The sequence below is a fragment of the Erpetoichthys calabaricus genome, chromosome 13 (assembly GCF_900747795.2).
Source record: "Erpetoichthys calabaricus chromosome 13, fErpCal1.3, whole genome shotgun sequence".
In the NCBI taxonomy this organism is placed as follows: domain Eukaryota; kingdom Metazoa; phylum Chordata; class Cladistia; order Polypteriformes; family Polypteridae; genus Erpetoichthys; species Erpetoichthys calabaricus.
Genome location: NC_041406.2, coordinates 2,854,053 through 2,876,800, shown reverse-complemented (window position 1 = coordinate 2,876,800; position 22,748 = coordinate 2,854,053). Strand labels below are relative to the sequence as shown.

General features: G+C 45.9%; 1 protein-coding gene across 2 annotated transcripts in view; it reads left to right on the top strand.

The window, feature by feature from the left end:
• capn7 (calpain 7) overlaps positions 1-16,942 on the top strand; it is a 114,396-nt gene extending 97,454 nt beyond the window's left edge. Inside the window, exons 19-21 of one of the 2 annotated variants that reach the window (XM_028817888.2) lie at positions 1,432-1,562; positions 14,039-14,131; positions 16,451-16,942. In XM_028817888.2, coding sequence (XP_028673721.1) covers positions 1,432-1,562; positions 14,039-14,131; positions 16,451-16,595 — 369 coding nt within the window. In that variant the 3' untranslated portion in view covers positions 16,596-16,942. Of the gene's footprint in view, positions 1-1,431; positions 1,563-9,724; positions 14,132-16,450 lie in introns of those variants that run through there. The other variant, XR_007936566.1, reaches the window with a different exon arrangement.
• Positions 16,943-22,748: the final 5,806 nt, after the last annotated feature.

Sequence of the window (22,748 nt, the reverse complement as noted above, 5' to 3'; positions counted from 1 at the left end):
ATGGCAAAACATTCGTACAGAATAAATATTCGTAAAAATCCACTATTTATGCTCATCTGAATGCCGTATTTAGATTCGGCTCCACCCCTACATTACAGGGTAAGGTAAAACGTTTAATCTGGACCTAAACCAGATCCAGAATTTCACCTAAAACTGAACTTGCTCACGTTCAAGTTCTCCACTTGCAAATACGTTACGTTAAGTTCACCGTTCTTAGAAAAATGAACTCGTTCAATGAATGCGCTCGTTTGAATTGGTTCATGCACAACACTGGTCCCATGATGCTGCCCTGCCGGGTTCTGTTGGAGCTGCCACGGGAAGCCATCAGATATCAAGTGCACCGTGACCGGTGTGGTGACTAATGATAACATCGAGCGCACCTGTGAGATGATTCTGTGGAATAGACGATTGACGGTAGACGATGTGGCAAATCACTTGCACATCAGCCGTGGCTCTGCCTATGCAATAATCCACGACAGACTTGGATTTCGAAACGTTGGTGCGAGATGGGTACCGAAAGAACTCGCAGAAGAGCACAAACAGAAGCGCTTGGAGATCTGCAGACAGCATTTGGACCGATACTCTAAGGAAGGTGACAGTTTCTTAAAAAGAATCATTACCGGTGACGAGACATGGATTCATCACTACGAGCCCGAGAGTAAACGGCAGAGTATGGAATGGACGCCTCCTGAACCACCGACCAAGAAAAAGCTCAAAAGTCGACCATCAGCTGCTAAATTGATGCTGACAATTTTCTGGGATTCTCAGGGGCCAATATTGGAACATTATCAGGAAAAAAGTTCAACAATCAACCGCGCTCGTTACAGTGAGATGCTCACCGAGGAGCTAGAGCCTACACTTCGGACGAAACGGCGAGGACTGTCATCCGAGGGCATCGTGTTCATGCCTGACAATGCGCGTGCGCACACCGCGGGTAACGCTATTGACACTCTGCAGAAACTTCGTTTCGAGGTGTTAAAGAATCCTCCCCATAGTCCCGATCTCGCTCCGTCGAACTATTACCTGTTTGGTCCCCTGAAAGAAGCCCTACGAGGACAAAGATTCACGTCTGATGAAGAGGTGAAGACAGCGGTGCATTCGTGGCTCGCGGCTCAGCCTGAAACATTTTTTAATGAAGGAATACGACAGCTTGTTGACAGGTGGACAGAGTGTATTGAAAAGCAGGGAGATTACAGTGGGGCAAAAAAGTATTTAGTCCGCCACCAATTGTGCAAGTTCTCCCACTTAAAAAGATGAGAGAGGCCTGTATGAGAGACAAAATGAGAAAAAAAAATCCAGAAAATCACGTTGTCTGATTTTTAAAGAATTTATTTGCAAATTATGGTGGAAAAAAAGCATTTGGTCACCTACAAACAAGCAAGATTTCTGTCTCTCACAAACCTGTAACTTCTTCTGTATTTTGTTTTGTAGATCAATGGCCAATGGAAGGGGCAGAGCGCCGGTGGTTGTGGGAATTATAGAGAGACTCACAAGAATAACCCGATCTATCAGATGCAGATAGAGAAGTCGGGTCCACTGCTGATTGAACTCCGAGGCTGCAGGTCGGTGATGTTTGATGTTCAAAAACTTGTAGAAAACGAAATCCCCACTCAGGAGGTGTTAGAGATGTTGAAGGATAACGTCAGAGAATGCAGGCCTCTTTCAGGTCCCTCTTCTCCGGTCCTTAGTCCTTCATAGTGTTAAAGTGACTTTTTCGTCAGGCACTTCATTTACCTTTTACTGACGTTTGGCTGTTTTCATGTGTTGTTTCCTTTTGAGTTTTGTTTTATTTTTCATATTTCCATCGGGTTTCATTTTGTAAGTTCATTTTTCACGTCTTGTTATTGTTGTTATCGAACTGAGCCACAGGGGAAGCACAAACCAGTGCGTTTCTTCATGATGGTCCCAAGCCCAGATAAATTGGGAGGGGTGGGTATGTTACATCAGGAAGGGCATCCGGTATAAAATTTTGCCAGACATGCAGACAATACAAATTTCCATACCGGATCAGTCAAGGCTGAGGTTAACAACGACCGCCACCAGTACTGTTAGCCAACAGGGTGCTGGCAGAAATTGGGCTACTGTTGGCCAAAGGAGGAGGAGGAGGAGAAGAGTGGGGAGACGTGTCCGGAGGCAGGAGGAGAGGAGGAAAGTAAAGAGAGTGGAACTGAGGGGAGGAACTGTGAATGTTGGCAGTATGACTGGTAAGGGGAGAGAGTTAGCAGACATGATGGAGAGAAGGAAGGTTGATATATTGTGTGTGAAGAGACTAAATGGAAGGGGAGTAAGGCCAGGTGGATCAGAGGGGGGTTCAAATTGTTCTATCATGGTGTAGATAGGAGGAGAAATGGGGTAGGAGTTATTCTGAAGGAACAGCATGTCAAGAGGTGAAAGAGTGTCAGACAGAGTAATGATTATGAAGCTGGAAATTGAAGATGTGATGGTGAATGTTGTTAGTGCTTATGCACCGCAAGTTGGGTGTGTGATGGATGAGAAAGAAGATTTCTGGAGTGATTTGGATGAAGTGATGAACAGTGTACCCAGGGGACAGAAAGTGGTGATTGGAGCGGATTTCAATGGACATGTTGGTGAAGGGAACAGTGGAGACGAGGAGGTGATGGGTAGGTATGGTGTCAAGGAGAGGAATGAAGAAGGTCAGAGGATAGTGGATTTTGCCAAAAGGATGGACATGGCTGTGGTGAATACATATTTTAAGAAGAGGGAGGAACATAGGGTGACATACAAGAGTGGAGGAAGATGCACACAGGTAGATGACATACAAGGGAAAGTGTAGTTAAGCAGCATAGGATGGCGGTCTGTAGGATGATTTTGGAGATCAAGAAGAGGAAGAGAGTGATGGCAGAGCCAAGGATCAAATGGTGGAAGTTGAAAAAGGAAGACTGCAAGGCTGAGTTTAGGGAGGAGGTGAGTCAGACACTGGGTGGCAGTGAAGAGTCACCAGACAGTTGGGAAACTACAGCAGATGTTGTAAGGGTGACAGCAAGAAGGGTGCTTGGCGTGACATCTGGAAAGAGAAAAGAGGAAAAGGAAACCTGGTGGTGGAATGTGGAAGTTCAGGAGAGTATACAGAGGAAGAGGATGGCAAAGAAAAAGAGGGATAGTCAGAGAGATGCAGAAAGTAGACAAGAGTACAAAGAGATAAGGCACAAGGTGAAGAGAGAGATGGCGAAGGCTAAAGAAAAGGCGTATGATGAGTTGTATAAGAGGTTGGACACTAAGGATGGAGAAAAGGACCGGTGGGCTACAGAGAGGGGCCGAGCTGAGAAAGATGTGCAGTAGCTTAGGGTGATAAAGGATAAAGATGGAAACATACTCACAAGTGAGGAGGGTGTGTTGAGCAGATGGAAAGAGTACTTGGAGAGGCTGATGAATGAAGAGAATGAGAGAGAGAAGAGGTTGGATGATGTGGAGATAGTGAATCAGGAAGTGTAACAGATTAGCAAGGAGGAAGTAAGGACAGTGATGAAGAGGATGAAGAATGGCAAGGCTGTTGTTCCAGATGACATACCTGTGGAAGCATGGAGGTGTTTAGGAGAGATGGCAGTGGAGTTTTTAACCAGATTGTTTAATGGAATCTTGGAAAGTGAGAGGATGATGAGGAATGGAGAAGAAGTGGACTGGTGCCGATATTTAAGAATAAGGGAGATGTGCAGGACTGTAGTAACTACAGGAGGATAAAATTGATGAGCCACAGCATGAAGTTCTGGGAAAGAGTAGTGGAAGCTCAGTGAAGAAGTGAGGTGATGATTAGTGAGCAGCAGGATGGTTTCATGCCAAGAAAGAGCACCACGGATGAAATGTTTGCTCTGAGGATGTTGATGGAGAAGTAGAGAGAAGGCCAGAAGGAGTTGCATTGCGTCTTTGTGGACCCGAGAAAGCATATGACAGGGTGACTGAGAGGAGCTGTGGTATTGTACGAGGAAGTCGGGAGTGGCAGAGAAGTACGTAAGAGTTGTACAGGATATGTACGAGGGAAGTGTGACAGTGGTGAGGTCTGCAGTAGGAGTGACGGAGGTGGGATTGCATCAGGGATCGGCTCTGAGCCCTTTCTTATTTTCAATGGTGATGGACAGGTTGACAGATGAAATCAGACAGGAGTCCCCGTGGACTGTGATGTCTGTTAATGACATTGTGATCTGTAGCGAGAGTAGGGAGCAGGTTGAGGAGACCCTGGAGAGGTGGAGATATGGGAGGAGAGGAATGAAGGTCAGTAGGACCACCAAGACAGAATACATGTGTGTGAATGAGAGGGAGGTCAGTGGAATGGTGAGGATGAGGGGAGTAGAGTTGGCGAAGGTGGAGGAGTTTAAATACTTGAGATCAACAGTACAGAGTAATGGGGATTGTGGAAGAGAAGTGAAGAAGAGAGTGCAGGCAGGGTGGAGTGGGTGGAGAAGAGTGTCAGGAGTGATTGGTGACAGGCGGTTATCAGCAAGAGTGAAAGGAAAGGTCTACAGGACGGTAGTGAGACCAGCTATGTTATATGGTTTGGAGACGGTGGCACAGGAGACAGAGCTGGAGGTGACAGAGTTAAAGATGCTAAGATTTGCATTGGGTGTGACGAGGATGGACAGGATGAGAAATGAGGACATTAGAGGGACAGCTCAGGTTGGGAGACAAAGTCAGAGAGGTGAGATTGCGTTGGTTTGGACATGTGCAGAGGAGAGATGCTGGGTATATTGGGAGAAGGGTGCTAAGGATAGAGCTGCCAGGGAAGAGGAAAAGAGAAAGGCCTAAGAGAAGGTTTATGGATGTGGTGAGAGATGACATGCAGGTGATGGGTGTAACAGAACAAGATGATGAGGACAGAAAGATATGGAAGAAGATGATCCGCTGTGGTGACCCCTAACTGGAGCAGGCGAAAGAGAAAGAAGTATTTGTTGTCATGGCGTGCCATTTTGTGGTAATTTCTTTATGCCGACTCCAGCAGAAGTGCACCATGCGACACCACAATGGTATGAAGACTAACGTTGTGCCTTTCCAGGCTGTCCAAGATTGTGGATGTTCTCAAATGCACTTTGCAGCAGTTCTGTTGAGATTCCACAGTTACTGGACCTTTGGCTCTGCATCTTTTGACTCCCAGTTTAGGGTCTGGCGCTCGGTGAAAGGACCATTCACTGACCACAGGTTTTTTCTAACAGCGGGTACACAGTTCAATTCTATTTTATTTTTATTCTATTTTTTTTTGTTCTGTTCCTTCTAGCTTGAACTGTTCTTTGTTTTATTTAATACATTTTCATCTCCCAGTCCTCAAATTCCAACTCCATTCGATCCTGCTGCATGGTGTCAGTGTGGTCTACAGGGTGGGTTGCGTGTTGTGGACTTTCCTCTCCAGACTGGCCCGCTGTGTGTGTGCCAGAGGGACCTGTGATGTGGACTGCTGCCCGTGTCTTGCACTCAGTGGTGCTGAGAGGCTCCGGCCTCCTCTTTTTGTTTAAATGATGTGCCTGGTTATTGTCTGAGTTCAGTTTGTGTAATTTGCCCACCCTGCTTATGTTTCATTTCTATATTCAAGATCCCCGTTGTATTCAGTGTGCTTTTAATGCGTAAGGATGACAGTGAGACGATTCTCGAGAGCCGCTTTTGTGGATTTCATTCTAATGCGCTGAACAGAATTGGCTCCTCGCTGAAGGGAAGTGCGCCGAATGCCCAGGGGACAATTTAAAAGGCCACTACAGATGTTAAGTTTAAATGAGTGAAGTCACTGAAGAGGCCGCTTCCTCTTTAATTCTGGAAATGTTTGTCCAGCAGCCTGTGTTTTCCCACCAATTTGCCTCATTCCAGAAGATGTACATTCTGGCCCAGAATTCTCGCTGCATCACCACAAAGTACACAACTGACCCATCATGCCATGCCAAGCCCACCCAAATGGTTTCACGTCACGTTGCTTTGTTCATATTTTTAAAGCAATTTAACGTGTGACTGCATTCAGACATCCACTTACCAAAGAAGCGTCACATCATCTTACAGTTGAGAGACGTTTCCCAATTGAAATATTCCACACTTGTCAAGGAGGCAAATCTTTTCAAAGTGAGTGTGGGCAGTCATCCTGACCTCATCATATCCTACGAATCACTGGAGCTCACCGGCCACCACAGTCAGGTGACAAAGAAGGACAAAGATGCAGCCCTCGAGTGCCCCAGCTGGACGCTTTCCAAATCCCAGTTGTGTCTTTATGTCCCGTTCTTGGAAATCGGGAACAGGACAGGAGCGACGACACACCCGCGGCGGATTTCCGACACTCGGCCTGAAATTTAACACTAGAATTACCAGAGCCTATGAAAAAACTTGTACTGTAGATCTGGCCCACCTTAAATCACTTTTTCAATCCATTCGCACCTCTCCGCCAGCGTCTTTTGTCTTCTAAATGTGCTGATAAACACAAGCAGCAAGCAGCCGGCTATTCCAGCCCCCCACCGACTTAGCACGTGGACGAACTTCTCCCAGCTCAGGCCTTGATTGATTATCTGGGAGTGAAGTGGAGTTTTAGAGTGGAAATAAGAGATCGTTATTTGGAACACACGCATTTCATGTGTGTTCCGTTTCTACAGTAATCTGTGTAAACACATTGTTCAAACAGAAACTTTTTCATATTTTAGTAATAAATGTTACAAAATGTAGGCATAAACTATAAAATGTGTGAAGCCTGAAGCCTAAAGATCAAATAAACATTTTCACAAAAGGTTCAAGAATGAAACGACAGCTTCCGTGGCGTAACGCTAAGATTTGCTGACTCAGAGCACAACAGGCTTGCCATTCCTCAGAGACCCCGAGATCGAGTCCCGCTGGGGAGAAAATGTTTGTTTTGTTTTCTTTTTAACCTTCGCCGCTCTGCCTGCCTGAACTCCATGTCTATCTATATAGTAATAACAGTAATTTTATTATTATATAGCAGCTTACCTGTCTGCCTATCATATAGTGCCTTTCCTTCCTATCTATCTATATATCTATCCCCTTAGCTGTTTTTTTTATATATCTACTAGTCATTAAGCCCGTTACAATAACGGGCGCTAGAATAATATTGGAACAGTCTATATTAAATGGCAAGGGACTTTGACCTCATTCTGTTTGTTGGTCGTATTTTTCTTTGTGTTTCAGCCTTTCTTTTGTTGATGTTTACTTGCTGAGCTGACCGTTCTTTGTGGGCTGCTGCCGTGTATTGTGTGTCTTTAATTTTCTGTGACAGTAATACTGGCTTGTACATCCGCTGGCTTGTACGTCTGTAATATACCTTTAATTTTCTCTGGCGGTAATACAGGTGTGCGCGTCGGTAATATGCCTTTAATCTCCTCTGACAGTAATACTGGCTTGTATGTGGCTGTAATATGCGTCACTGTATTGTGTACCTTTAATTTCCTCTCGCAGTAATACTGGTTTGTATTTCCGTAAAACGCCTCTAACTTCCTCTGACAGTAATATCGCGCGTCACACCATGCCCCGCGCATGCGCACTTCACCAGAAGACACACACACACACGGACACCTGGACGCACACAGGGATTTTATTAAAGAGGATTATACAGTGCCTAAGGGGTGCCAAACAGGCAATTACAATGATTTTCGGAATATATAAAGTCATTCCTGAATATATAAAGTCAGCATCAGAATATTTAAAATCATTCCCGATTATATATAACGTCAAAGCCTGATTGTGTAAAGTCAGCGTCAGAATATATAACCTCATTCCTGAATATATAAAATTTCTGTGCTTGTCATTTCACTCGTATTAGTGAAAGGTAAACTTCGACAGAAGCCACTCAGAGTCGATTGGGATTGTGAGGTTCCTCCAAAAATGCACCCATATAAAAAGAATAGAAAAAATATAATATTCAAAATGCAGGGCACATAAATCATTTTGAATGAATTAACTGAACGGTGTTCTTTTTTTTTAAATATTTTTCCGAAGATGTTCATTATGTTGTATTAGGAACTCATTGAGTTTACTAAAAATGTGCCGGAGTCGTTTCAGTCAATATCAATATAATCTGACTTTAAATTTATATATTCAGGAATGAGGTTATATATTCTGACGCTGACTTTATATATTCCGAAAATCATTGTAATTGCCTGTTTGGCACCCCATAGGCACTATATAATAGCTAAGGGGATAGATATATAGATGGATAGGAAGGAAAGGCACTATATGATAGGCAGACAGGGAAGCTGCTATATAATAATAAAATTACTGTTATTACTATATAGATAGACAGGGAGTTCAGGCAGGCAGAGCGGCGAAGGTTAAAAAGAAAACAAACATTTTCTCCCCAGCAGGACTCGAACTCGGGGTCTCTGAGGAACGGCAAGCCTGTTGTGCTCTGAGTCAGCAAATCTTACTGCTACGCCACGGAAGCTGTCGTTTCATTCTTGAACCTTTTGTGAAAGTGTTTATTTGATCTATGACTTCAGGCTTCACACATTTTATAGTTTATGCCTACATTTTGTAACATTTATTACTAAAATATGAAAAAGTTTCTGTTTGAACAATGTGTTTACACAGATTACTGTAGAAACGGAACACACATGAAATGCGTGTGTTCCAAATAACGATCTCTTATTTCCACTCTAAAACTCCAGCACTTCACTCCCAGATAATCAAACAAGGCCTGAGCTGAGAGAAGTTCATGAACGTTCATGAAGTCGGTGGAGGGCTGGAATAGCCGGCTACTTGCTGCTTGTGTTTATCAGCACATTTAGATGACAGAAGACGCTGGCGGAGAGGTGCGAATGGATTGAAGAAGCGATTTAAGGTGGGCCGGATCTATGAGTTTTTTCATAGGCTCTGGTAATTCTAGTGTTAATGAGTGCAGACACGAACCCCCCTCCGCCGATGGTGAGGACCTCCCAGGGGACACCGCTGGCTGAGCGGCTCTTAGCATAGAGGAGTGGGAGCCGCCGGTGACCATCTGCACCTCATTCTAAGTGGGGGTGCTGAGAACTTTAGGGGTGCCCTTAGTTTTTCTACATGCAGAATTTGCATTTCTGTTTTGTTTAAATGATACAGAGGACTACAAAAAGCAAAAGTGGCCCGGTATTTGTCATGTTACATCACCTTTGTCTAGAGATAGCGTTTAAATAAAGATCAAATAGTAAAGTGTCTGTCAGAAACTTTCCTGGGGTGCACTTACTTTTTCACACGGCTGTACATGTACGCCATACTTGCACATTTGATATCATTGTGTGTGTGTGTTGCATGTTAAGTGTATACTTTGTTGTGTTTGTTATAAGGAGACCCACAAGTGCAAATATCAACACCCTGGGGGCACATGACAATAAACGTGGACCTGAATGCCAAAGGGATGCCATGACTTTGGTGCCCACACACCCCCTCTGCCCCTTTATAAGTTACATTTCTTAACAGGCAGACCAGTGCTGTGACGCGGGCATCGCGGCTCCTGTTTGGCACTCAGTGTTTTCTGGACCCGCGTCTGACAGCTCATTGCTAATCAACACAATTATGGCAGCAAACTCTGCAGAAGTGGGCACACTAACAAGAAATGGCACTTCAAGGTGTGCAGAATTTATCAGAATAAAAAAATAAAAAGGACGGCTCACGGGACAATGTGCTCAAACCAAAGGAAGAACGACACTCTGCCATTGGGGGGGGGGGGTCTGAATTTGCCATCTGTGGTGAATGCTGGCGTGACTGCTCGCCGCTGCCTCCCCCCCCTTTTTTTTTTTTTTTTTTTTAGAGATTAATTCTTAAATACTTTTTAATTAACTTCTCTTAAGCATTTTTTGAACCCATAATAACTTATAACAACTTTTGTGGACTTTCTGTGAACTCTTCAAGTAAACTTTTAGCCAAATTGAACTCGATTTGAAAGCTTATCGGGATTGTCGGGCGCGGTTAACAACTCCTAATGATGGCAGGATCAGTGCAAGGAAACTGGATATGCAGGGCACTTACCTGTCTTGTACTAGCCCTCTGCCTCCTGTCAACGATGATTCAGCCGGTTTTAAGCCTGTATCAATATTCGGCGGCGGATCTTCTTTGACTTCGTCCAAGGATGACTGGATCTCCTGTGGACGTCCTGTTAACTTTCCCGGACATCTTTTTTCGGCCACGACGGAGATATATCCATAGAGGCTCCCGCCGGAATTTTCAACAGGATACACGAGCTCCAATAACCTCTTACTGGTCCACTTCTCGTCCATCGCTGAGGCCATCTGGCAGAACTTCGGATCCGAGTGTGTTAGCCAGCCTAGCTACAGTGGCTAGCGCTCCTGCTCATCTCAGCGAGGATACCATTAACTTTGCTCATCTCAACATCCGTTCCCTTACAGGTAAGACCCATCTCATTCAGGATCTTCTTACGGATCGTAACATCGACATCCTTTCTCTAAATGAGACATGGCAGCAACCCCAGGACTTTACTTTGCTCAACGAAGCAACACCTCCCGGGTTTGTTTACATGGCGCAGCCTCGCAACTCTGGTCGTGGAGGAGGTCTTGCGATATTTTACCGCGAGACAATGCGAGTTACGCCGCTGACAGTCTCTTCCTATGGTTCATTTGAGTCTCTTGTCTGTCAACTACCTGGCTCTATTCCCACCATTGTTGCAACTATTTACCGTCCTCCTAAATTCAACAAACAGTTTCTGAATGACTTTTCTGCTTTTTTAGCTTATTTGTCCTCGTTATCTTCGACCATAATAATAATGGGTGATTTTAACATTCATTTGGATAACAGTAAGTCCTCGGCGACCAGAGATTTTATTTCTTGCCTTGATAACTTTGACTTTCAGCAGTTTATTGAAACCCCGACACATGTCAAAGGACATATCTTGGATTTGATTTGCTGTACTGGACTTACTCCGAATGACTGTACTGCGGAAGAATTTCCCTCTTCAGATCATTTTCTCCTTACATTTAACATGACTCTTACTGTCTACACCATTAAACCTCTTCGTGTAATAACTTTTAGGAATCTTAAAAATATCAACATGAGCAATTTTCAATTAGGTATTGATATACTTGTGGAATCATTACAAACTATTTCTCCGCCAGATTTAGTTAACTTTTATAACGAAGGACTTCTTGACATTTTGAATTCGGTAGCCCCACTCAAAACCCGATCAGTTTCATTTACACACACTGCCCCTTGGTTTACACCAACTTTGCGCATTTTAAAATCTAAAGGTCGGCAGTTGGAACGGCTGTACAAGAAGACAGGTCTTAATGTTCATAAAGAAATGTATTTTAGCCATATGCATCACTATAGGGGCAGCATACGACATGCTAAAGCTGCCTATTTTACTGCCCTAATTTCTTCCAACAAGGGGAACTCTGGAACACTTTTTTCCTTGCTTAGATCGCTAACAAGTCCCCCAGACTCTCTTTCCTTGCACTGCCTTTCTAATGAATTTTGTAACACCTTAATGACATTTTTTAATGATAAAATCCAGGCAATACATTATAATTTAGGCTCTGTTGCTATTGACTCCGCCATTGATGATTTTCCTCCTCCTACTCATTCATTTTCCATGTTTGAGCTTCCTTCCACCTCAGAGATCATGGATCTCATCAATAGCTCTAAGCCTTCAACCTGTCACTTGGATCCAATTCCCACTGTTCTGATTAAAACCTGCCTTCCCTCGCTAGCTCCTCTTGTTGTTTCAATTATTCACTCGTCACTTTCCACCAGAATTGTTCACCAGTCTATAAAAACTGCAGTGATTCACCCCCTACTGAAAAAACCTGGGGTTGACCCTACTGACTTTAATAATTTCCGACCAATTTCTAATCCTCCTTTTATTTCAAAGGTTCTTGAAAAAACTGTGGCTTCCCAACTTCATCAGTATTTATCTGCTAACAGTTTATACGAACCATTCCAGTCAGGCTTCCGACGTTTTCACAGCACTGAGACGGCACTAGTTAAGATCACTAATGATCTTTTAGTGGCTGCAGACTCAGGCCTAATCACAATCCTTGTTCTTCTTGACCTCAGTGCTGCATTTGACACTGTCTGTCATTTCACCCTGCTAAAAAGGCTATCTGCACGAGGTGTTTCTCACATTCCGTTAACTTGGTTTAAGTCATATCTTACAGACAGAACTCAATTCATTCAGCTGGATACATGTACCTCCACTCCCACTCCTGTAGTATCTGGGGTTCCTCAGGGTTCTGTCCTTGGCCCCTTGCTGTTTATCATTTATCTGCTTCCTTTGGGTGTCATTTTTCATAAATGGAAGATAAACTTTCATTGTTACGCAGATGACACCCAGTTATATATTTCCACTTCACCATCTGCATCGCTTCCACCATCCTCACTTACTGATTGCCTTGCTGAGATCAAGTCTTGGTTATCTTCCAACTTCTTGCAGTTGAACTCTAATAAAACTGAGGTGCTTCTTATGGGCACGAAATCTGCAATAGCGAAGGCATCAAAGATCTCAGTAGTAATAGACAATACTTCTGTTACCTGTACAGATCAGATAAAAAGCCTTGGTGTAATTCTGGACAGCACGTTATCTTTCCAGTCTCACATCAGTTCTGTTACTCGAGCAGCTTACTTTCACCTGCGAAACATTAATCGCTTGCGTCCATTTTTGTCAAATCACTCTACTGCCATTTTAGTCAACAGTTTGGTCACCTCCCGCCTGGACTATTGCAATTCACTTCTCTTTGGTCTGCCTCAAAAGTTATTACATAAACTTCAACTTGTTCAAAATTCGGCTGCTCGTATAATTACTAAAACACCCTATTCTGATCACATTACACCCGTTATTCAGCAGCTTCATTGGCTGCCAATAAAGTTTAGGGTCAACTACAAAATTTTAGTCCTTACATATAAGGCCATTCATAATCTTGCCCCCACATATCTCTCACAGCTCCTACAAGTCACTAAACCCTCTCGTATGCTCAGATCCTCTTTTTCCATTAACTTAAATAATCCACCAGCACGTCTTGTTACGATGGGATATCGCGCATTTAGCAGATCGGCACCTTCCTTATGGAACTCATTACCTGCTTATCTTAGGAATATGACTACCCTTCACCAATTTCAGGCTAATCTTAAAACTTATCTGTTCAAAATTGCTTATTCATTGTAACTGTTATTGCTGTTTTATCTGATGTTTTATTTGGATTTTAAATTGTCTAGTTATTGAATGTTTATTTTTTAACCTGATTGTACAGTGACCTTGAGTTTTTTGAAAGGCGCTTCAAATAAAATGTATTATTATTATTATTATCTGGAACACCTGGAAAAACATCAGTGGGCTTTGAGGGGTCTGGACGTCCACATCCTTCCTCGTAGGCCTCGTCTGCCGTTCATTGGTGTGATGAGGGGCAGACAGAAAATGCGAGTTGCCGAGTCGCGAATGTCACGTTGGACGCCCGACGAAATCGGAACTGCAAAATCGGACAATGTGGGTGAAACGGAGCTCCCCGAATTGTCAGTGGTGACGTAACGCTGACCCTTCACCTTAGTCAGCTATTTAAAATGAAACACACAATCTGGTCAGTCTGAATTGGCGTTTTGTGTTCAATATGCGTATTTAATGCGTTTATTATGTTCCTTACTTCAACAAAAATTCCTTTTCTCTTTGATTGCTTTTCTTGGGCAGACCGAGTAACAAATCGGCAGCGACTTCACATTTTTCTGAATATCCCGACCAGCAACCCACGTGAGCGCACTGAAGTGGGAAGGTGAAACGTCACAACTCGGAGCTCCGAATAACCCGAAGTCACAGCAGCTGTTAGCAGCGTAAAGGCACAGCAGACCCCCTGACCTGCTCATCGGGGCCTCTGGGCTCAGCGAGCGTCACTGTGCAGAAAATCCAAAGGTGTAAAGCCGGGCCCGTGTGTGCCAGTTACTCAGTTGTGTTCGCACAGGGCACACCCACCCACATTAATAAAAGTGTAACTGGTGTTCTAAAGACGGTCGGCCTTTATGAAGCTGCAGACATGGCGTCTTAACCCTGTGCTTAACACAACAGGTGACAGCCACGGGGCCGATGGCCGCGTCACTCGTGTCCTCCTCTGACATTTCTTTGTCTTTTTTCTGATGTTGGCAGGCAGTACAGCGTGGGCTTTGAACTCCTCACTGTCTCCACGGTGACCGATCCCGGACCCTCCGGCTTTCAGAAGACGAACAGCGGAGATTACAGGTGAGGCCCCCCCACCTTTTTACTGTATATGTGCGGTCGCCGGCTGCAGTCCCCCCGACTCGAACTTGTCTAGAAATGAAAAAAATCATTTAAATGAGCAGAAATGATCCTCGTCCTGTGTGTTTAGCAGTGATGACCAAGAAAAAAAGTTTAATTTCATGGAGAACAAATATTAAAAAAAAAAATAAACGTTTATAATACAAGCCAGCGGTGGCCAATGCAATGAAAAACGTGACGCGTTACCCGAGTCACATGACCATCAAGTCCAGTCGTCTGCGCACGTCTTGTAGTTCCTGTGCATTTTGGTTAAGATATCGTTAGATAAAAGCATCCCAAAAAAATCAGGGAGGGTCCAACTGCAGACCTCCGGAACCTTGATGTTCAGCAACCAATTGGATCGCACGTTTATAGCACACCATGTGACGTTGCAAGCCCGCTTCATCCTGAGCAAGCATTGGGTGCAAGGCGGGGTCAACCCTGGACAAGGACGGCAACGGTAGCCCATCGCAGGGAGAACACACACACGCACGCGCGCTAGGAGTCACGTGACGTACACAGCGGAGACTCAGAAGGGTCTCACTATGAGCCGCGGCCGTCAGCTGACCTCCCACAGCCCTAATCTGAGCCGTCACATCAGAACGACACGCGGGGTACGCCTTGAATTCGGGTTAAGAGGAAGATGCAAGTGGCTGGGCGTATCGTGTAATGCAAAGACCACGAAACGATTTGATTGGCTCCTCAATGGGGTGGCGTTCACGGGGTCTGCAGCTGGACTGCTAATTGGAAGAATTGGCACACACCACAGAAACGCAAGTCACATGGGACTGACTTGTTATACTGAAGAGACCAATGAACAAGGGGGGGGGAGGCGGAGCTTCACTTCAAAAACTCAGTCCCACGTGACCGGCGTTTTCTGTTTCTGGTGCGCGCAGATTTTTCCGGAAGCATCCATTGCACGTTGTGTGTCCGTAGCGTGTTGTCGCAGAACCAAGAAATTTTAAAAAGTCCGGAGTTCTGACTCCCAGATTTTTGGTCCTTTACTGTACTCTCATTTTTTAGAAGTATTTACCGTATATACTCTCGTTTAAGTTCTCCCACGGTAAGTCGGCACTTGATTTTACCGTATAATTTCTTGCATTTTATAATGTCAGTCATATAAGTCGAATGCAGAAATCAATCCAGGAGATTGATATGCTGATGCCCACCTGAGAGAGTCACCACTGGGCACACAGCCATGTGGGTGCAGCAATGCGCTGTATCAGCAAGTACCCTAACTTCTCTCTCTCTCTCTCTCTATTGTGCCAACGTGACCAGACGGTGATACCCGCACTATTCTGAAGCGACGTTTGCCCCGATTTGTGTTTTTTTGGTATCTCACACCCTCATACACTTTTATCGTAAGAGCATCCCTTATCTACGATGGAGCGTTCGATCAGAAGAAAATACGAAGCTGGTTTTAAATTAAAAGTCGTTGAAGTGGCGAAAGAAATCGGTAAGTGCGCTGCTGCAACAAAACTCAACGTGTCTGACAAACTGATGTGAGATTGGAGGAGGCAAGAAGACGTAAAAAAAAATTGTCGTATTTTTGAATGAGTGTCTTAAGTCGGGTCTGATTTTATGATCCACTTATACGCGAGTATATACGGTATTAAACAATATTTTACCTTTAAATAAATTTGGTTTGGACGTAAGTTATCTTATGGGTGGATCCCTGACTTCTGGACTATACGACGTTCAGCATTTGGCCCTCCGGCACTCGTACTTTCTGCCCTCTCCTCTTTATGACAGTAGATCTTTTTTTCTCGTCTATCACTGCAGATAACGCAGGGTAAGCATCAGATTAAAAAGCGAATCCTTTTTGGGTGGCGCGCCTGATTCCTTGCTGCTCGAGTGCCCTGATCTTCTCACACCGCCCACCCTGTGTCATCTTTCTGGGCAGCCGCTTGACTTCAGGTGCCATGGTTGCCAGTCCAGCTCATGCCTGTCGCCCACTGTGTGACCCTGAGCTCCCCCTGCTGGTGCTGTGCTTGTACTTCATCTCTGTAGTCCTAACACACCTTGTGATGATGGTGTGTCACCGGTGAAAGACGCACTATAAGACATTTTCTTTGCCTGCTTTCCTGAGGCCTTACATTGTCTTGCAGTTGCATTATGGGTGCCCCACTGCTGGGCGGCCTCATATTTGATCCCCCTTCTTAAAACCCCAAATTGCAGGACAAGGCCTGTCGCGCCTCTTTAACCGTAAGACGCTCTCTGCCTACATGGCGGCCCGCGGTGCTTCTTGTTCATCCTTCTCCCTGCTTGTCTTCCCCGTCACAGGTGCGGATTTTGCTACTTGGAGTTGGAGGCGATTCCTGCCGGCGTTTACAACATCATTCCCAGCACCTTTTTGCCCAATCAGGAGGGGCCTTTCTTCTTGGACTTCAACAGTGCAATACCAATCAAGGTCTCTCAGCTCCAGTGACGGGTGGTCCTGCTGGTCTTTGTACGTCGGATTGGAGGTCCACCCTGAATTCAAAAGCGCTGGAGTGTGAGGGAGAAGCATGGCGATCCTTAGCCCTCGAGGAGACTGCCATGTGGACAGAGGGAGCACCGAGCGCCTTCTGCGTGGTCTTGGGGGTCTGTCTCCAGAATGTTCCGTTTGCTTTTAGGAAGATACGCAAGTTTAGTCTGAAACCCCTGAAATGGCCGTGCAACGAGAGACGAAACCGTTAGACGAAAAAGAAACGACGACAAACGAGAGAATCACGAGGCTCTGGCCACGAGGACTGCTTATGCGATTATGGAAGATAAATTAATTCTTGTCTAAAATGAATTTAATTTTTTTATTTCTTTGCGCACCTCTGGATGTCCAGAGTCTTTTGAGGTCTTTGGGTTGGGGGGCTGACGGTCATCCGAGATTGCTGACAGGCACACCGCAGAGCATCCATCCTGGTGACCCTCATTTGGAAGTGGGGTCCTTGTGACAGCAGAGACACAAAACATGCAGAACATGTCACACCCCCAGAGCCTTTGGGGTTCCGGACCGGACCCCGGTTGTGCCTTTTGGTTTTTTCGCATTGTATAATAATAGTAATACATTGCGTTTATTTGGCGCCTTTCCCATGCGCGGCCTTTTGATTTCCAGCATTTGATTAGCGGAGTTCTTTTTAGAGCCATCATTAGGGGGCTATTTAAAAAGGAAAGGCGGACCCTGCCATAAATAGGAATACACAGACAATGGCCGCCCGTCGGACTCGTGGAGTCCATTCCATCCTGCAGAGACCCCACTTACCTCATGTAGAATTGGCTTAGAAAGTCGATACGTTTCAAGATATTTGTCAAAAAAATCCATAAGGGTCCAACTGCAGACCTCCAGAGCCTTGCTGTTTAGCAACCAATTGGATCGCACGTTTATAGCACACCATGTGACGTTGTGAGCCCACTTCATCCTGAGCAAGCATTGGGTGCAAGGCGGGGGCAGCCCATCGCAGGGTGAACACACACACACACACTCGCTAGGAGTCACGTGACGTACGCAGCGGAGACTCAGAAGGGTCATCTGCTGACCTCCCACAGCCTTAACCTGAGCCGTCAGCGTAAGGACGCCTCATCAGAACGACACGCGGGGTACGCCTTGAATTCGGCTTAAGAGGAAGATGCAAGTGGCTGGGCGTATCGTGTAATGCAAAGACCACGAAACGATTTGATTGGCTCCTCAGTGGGGTGGAGTTCACGGGGTCTGCAGCTGGACTGTGATAGGAAACGCAAGTCACATGGGACTGACTTGTTAAACTGAAGAGACCAATGAACAACAGGGGGAGGCGGAGCTTCACTTCAAAAACTCGGCTCCAGGTGACCGGTCATCCCGCAGAGACCCCCGCTTAGCGCATGTACAATTGGTTTAGAAAGTCGATACGTCTTTATTATTTCAGCCAAACAGCCGAGTTTCATTTTGCGAACTTCACGTTGAAATGTCGCCGTCACTGAGCTCTCCAACAGGAGGTGTTCTGAAGCTCCGTGCGCCTTGTTGACTCTCCTGCCGAGGGGTCCGTTACCACCGCTGAGGAGCACACGCCAACGGGCACCGCCATGTGCTGTACTGCGTGTTCTCCATGCAGAATTAGAGGAATATTCAACACACGGCTCCTTAGCAGCTGCCCATCTCCTGCATGCCGGCGAGGCCGAGGATGTCATGGAGGAAACTACCAAGAATGAGTCGAGTGTGTGACGCACGTTCAGGATGGGCAAAGCGGGCATCGTACTACGAGACCAAACACGACACACAGCACTTCACTTAAGATGGAAATGACGTCCACATTTCCCCAACACGGACATTGCCATTTGTGGCCCATGCGTAGGGGGGCTGACGTCTTATTATTAATATTATTATTGTTTGTCACGACACCGTGAAGCTTCACGTGAGCAAATTCTCCAGGTGTATCCCGGCGGTTCAGTCGTAGAGTGACATGTCAACATCTGAGGACCCGTTCACATCATCGTCATCACTGCCGCTTGATTCACGCCATGGGTCTCACTCGCCAGCTGGACGGCTCTTTGTTTGCCATTGTGTTTTTGTTGGAGGCCCCACCCCACTCATGAATATTGATGAGTTACCATGAAATGCCATAAGGAATAGAAAGCTGGTGCAGCGGGATGTTAGTTTTACACCCCGGATGGCAGTAGAACAGGAGAGCCGACTCGTCCAGCAGATCTCGGGTTTAACCGTAATTGCGTAGAATTCCAAGCCCGGGTTACCGAATGCCAAGCAGGTGACTGGTGGATGAGGACACTTGTGTGACTGAAGCCTCCTGAACTCCTTCACCGGTCCCTTTGTTGTCTTCTTTTGAAACAAACTTCACTTTGTGCCTCCTCAGTCAGGATGATGCCAGGCTTTGTGACGTTGCTCGTGGTATGCTGACCCTTTTGGAGACGACTACTCACCTGACTTGTGAAGATCTCCACTCGGTTCTTTTTGATTTCCCCATCGTCTCAACGGGAAGGTGGCACAGGTGGGTGACCCCACTCCCCACTCAATATGACAGTCGGCCCGGCAGGAGCCGCTAAAAGGCGAGACCTCGATCCCTGGAGTCCTCCATTCTGCGATGACACGTCCATCCACCCAATCGGATTTATTTTCGCTCGACCCCCCCACTGCCTTTTCATTATTACTAAATGACGCAGAGCCACTAATCGACTTAACGCGTGAATTGTTGGGAACGTGACATACGTGAAGCTGGGGAATTTGGAGTCGTAATGTTTTTAGCCAAGGTGTTCGTTAACAGTTGGCCCCTCTGCCATAGTGACCTTTTAGAAGACCCCTGGCTCAAGGTCCGCTATTTCTGCTCGCTCATCGTGGCGCCCGAGGATGGCAACGTGTCACATGTCCATTAGCACACGTGAGCAAGAACTGCACTGGTCACGTGCCCACCCCCTCTCATTATATAGTGCCTTTCATGTCTCTCCCTCACTAATCCTGCCCAGGTGGGGCCTGTGGAATTAGCATATGCAAATGAATGGAACACGAGGACCCCCTAAAGAACTAGACGGCACAAAGCCACCCATACAGTCACACCTTTGGGGACGGCCGGCCTGCCAGTGGGCTGCAGGACGCTTTGGCTAAAGGGTGCCACGGCTGGTGGTCCGGCTTGTCGATTACACAGTTGAGCCCCAGGCAGTCTGAAGACCAGGAGACGTCTTCCCGATTTTCACTGCCGACCTCCCTGTGGTGATGAACAAAAGGAAGTTCACAACCAGCGACAAGCGTCAGAAGTGTCGGAATCTCGCGTGGACTTTGACATCCAGCCTGAAGTCACCTCTGGCAAGGACCAAAAAAAGGACCAAAAAAATCAACAACATGGTGAGGACACCTTCGTTAGATGACGATGACTTGGATGAAACTGACGTGACAGGATCGTTTAATGAGAAATGACGCCAGACAGACCCTCTAAAGCAGGTTTTCTCAGCCGGGGGTCATAAAAAAAGATAAACGGTGGAAGAAAATAATAAACCTGAGGGGTGGGCGGGGATTAGGGTGGGCGGGGATTAGGGCTGACCAACCCCACGCGGGCCGCTTACGTCAAACGCAGTCACCCCTATGTGTGCACTGAATAATAAAAATAAATCCTGTTAACATACGGTGGATTGTCTCATTACAGTATTCAGCTACATTTTTTGCAAGATAACGTTATCAAAATATAACGATATAATCAATTAAAAAAGTGCAATTCATGACAATACCACCACAGTGTGAAATGCGGAAATTAGCAGGGCCTCGTCTAGAAAAGACGGCGTCGTCCTAACTCGCACATGGATGTCATGACGGCCGGTTATCGTGTCTTTGTGCGTTCACATGCAGACATGTTTATGGCCTATAAATAAAATGTCAGTTTCAGTGTTTGGACGGGACGTGTGAACGTCGTCATCATGAAATCTCTTACTGGTTTCTGCAGGTTCAGAGATGAAAATCCACTTCTCTTGCCTTCCGAATTGGAAAAGTCGCCGATGACGTCTCTGTAGTTTAATTGGGACCTGCAGGGTCTTTTTGTATCGATAGGATCGCCAGACCGCACAGCCAGTCTCGAGCCATGGTCGATTTAGACTGGAGAATATAACTTGACAAATCTGCTGGAATGCGACACGCCGTTCTCAAAAATGGGGCCCCCCCCCTTAGGTGGTCGCCCCACTTGGGACCCCCAAACGCTGCTTTCATCTCAAAGGAATCCATTGGAGTTCGCGTTACTTATATTAAGAGGCGCCGGGATGCGCGGCAGTGCTGTGCGCACGTCACATACGTGTCGCGTATGAGTTATCGGCTGCTGGTTGCTGAAGTCCGGCCAGCCTCTTGTCAGTCCCACGTGTTTTCTAGCGTGCAGGTAGGTGGGATTCACTCTTTAATACGAAATGTTTCAATGTTTCCCCTCACTCCCCATTCTCCAATGTATTTCTTTTGTTTGCTGTTATTTCCCCTTGGGATTAATAAAGTATCGATCTATCTATTTAGGCCGTGTTTTCAAATTACTCGAACAGTTTGAGTATTCGAACCTAAACACTGCCGTTTTGAGCTAATAGGCGTGCATTTTAAAGGAGCTCGACTCTCAGGCACCAAATCAGGAGGCGCTGCTGGTAAAGCACATCCCAAAGTCGACCTTAGAAATCCTTTACTCTCTGAACAGAACCCCAAACATGGATTATCCCACCGTGGGCTTGGCGTAGTTTTTCGATGTCGCTCATGCTATTCTGTATTAATCAGAAGTCATTTGTATGTTGATGTACACAAATGATTAAACTATTTAACGAGAATCATCACCGGCTTGTTAACGTGCAAGTTACACTGACGCAGGCAGGCGCAGTCAGACGCACATCACGTCACACACATGCACACTTTTTACAGTTCAGTGTTCGGGTTTATTGAGTTTCTGTTCCAATTTCACGCTATTAGATCAGCTAGCGTACTGTGAAAACACGGCCTGCTGAGTTTTTTTTATCATCTTCTAATTTTTTTTTTACGTGGCACGGGTCTCACACTACAAAAGTACATTGGATTAATCATGTAGGTTTCAAGAGTAACATTTCTTTGGCACATACATGTGTTTAGATGCCATTTTACTTTGTTTGCAATTTTCAAAAGAAAAACCAATCCGGTCTAGTGCTTATTATGATGTTATACGTGTTTTCCTTATGATCTTTAAATTTATAAATAACAAAAATATCCATCCATCCGTCCATTTTCCAACCCGCTGAATCCGAACACAGGGTCACGGGGGTCTGCTGGAGCCAATCCCAGCCAACACAGGGCACAAGGCAGGAACCAATCCCAGGCAGGGTGCCAACCCACCACAGAACAAAAATACGAATACTGATATCATGATGATGGAGGAGTTCCCTACAACATAAATATTAGTTCAGGGGTTCTGCACAGGCAAAAAGGTTAAGAGACGCTGCACTAAACAGAAGCAAACCCGGGCACCTCCGGAGTCGAAGACGGGCATATGACAACTTCGTCTTCAATGTCACGTGGCTGCCAGTCCAGCTGTGTGGCATAAAAGGGCAAAGGGGCAGCACAGAGCAGGCTGACTTGGTCATCCGAGTCACAACCCTGGAGGCAATTTGGAAACTCCTCTGTGGAGTGAAACTTCAACTCCCTGCAGTCCCTACTGTGGCTCTGACTGGTCATCTGCTGAGGGTGCAGGGGCTGTTGGGTACAAGGAGGCTGGCACACAGAGTTTTTGTGTTTTCTGTCTGTTTGCCTTCCCGTTTTTACTACTTGTGGATTCTTGTTTTGGGGGTATGGACTGTCTGAGGGTTTGTTGTCGTCCTGCGAAGAAACGAAGGCGCGTTCCTGATCCTATCACACGTCACCATCTCATCAGGAAATTCCAGGAGGACTGACCTTTCCGATCACCATCAGGATTGGGCCAAGGGGCTCGGCGGTGCAGGAGGTTGCAGGTGAGGCAGACAACTCGATGGGCCTCTGGAAAGAATAATCAATCAATCTGAATCCAGCCAAAGCAGACACATCGCCTCGTCATCAATCATTACGTTTAAGTGGGAGACGCTGCCGATGGAGAAAACAAATCCCCTTTACATACTCGACGCCCCCGCGTGGTGGGCACAGTGGGCGTCTGATGTGTGGGGA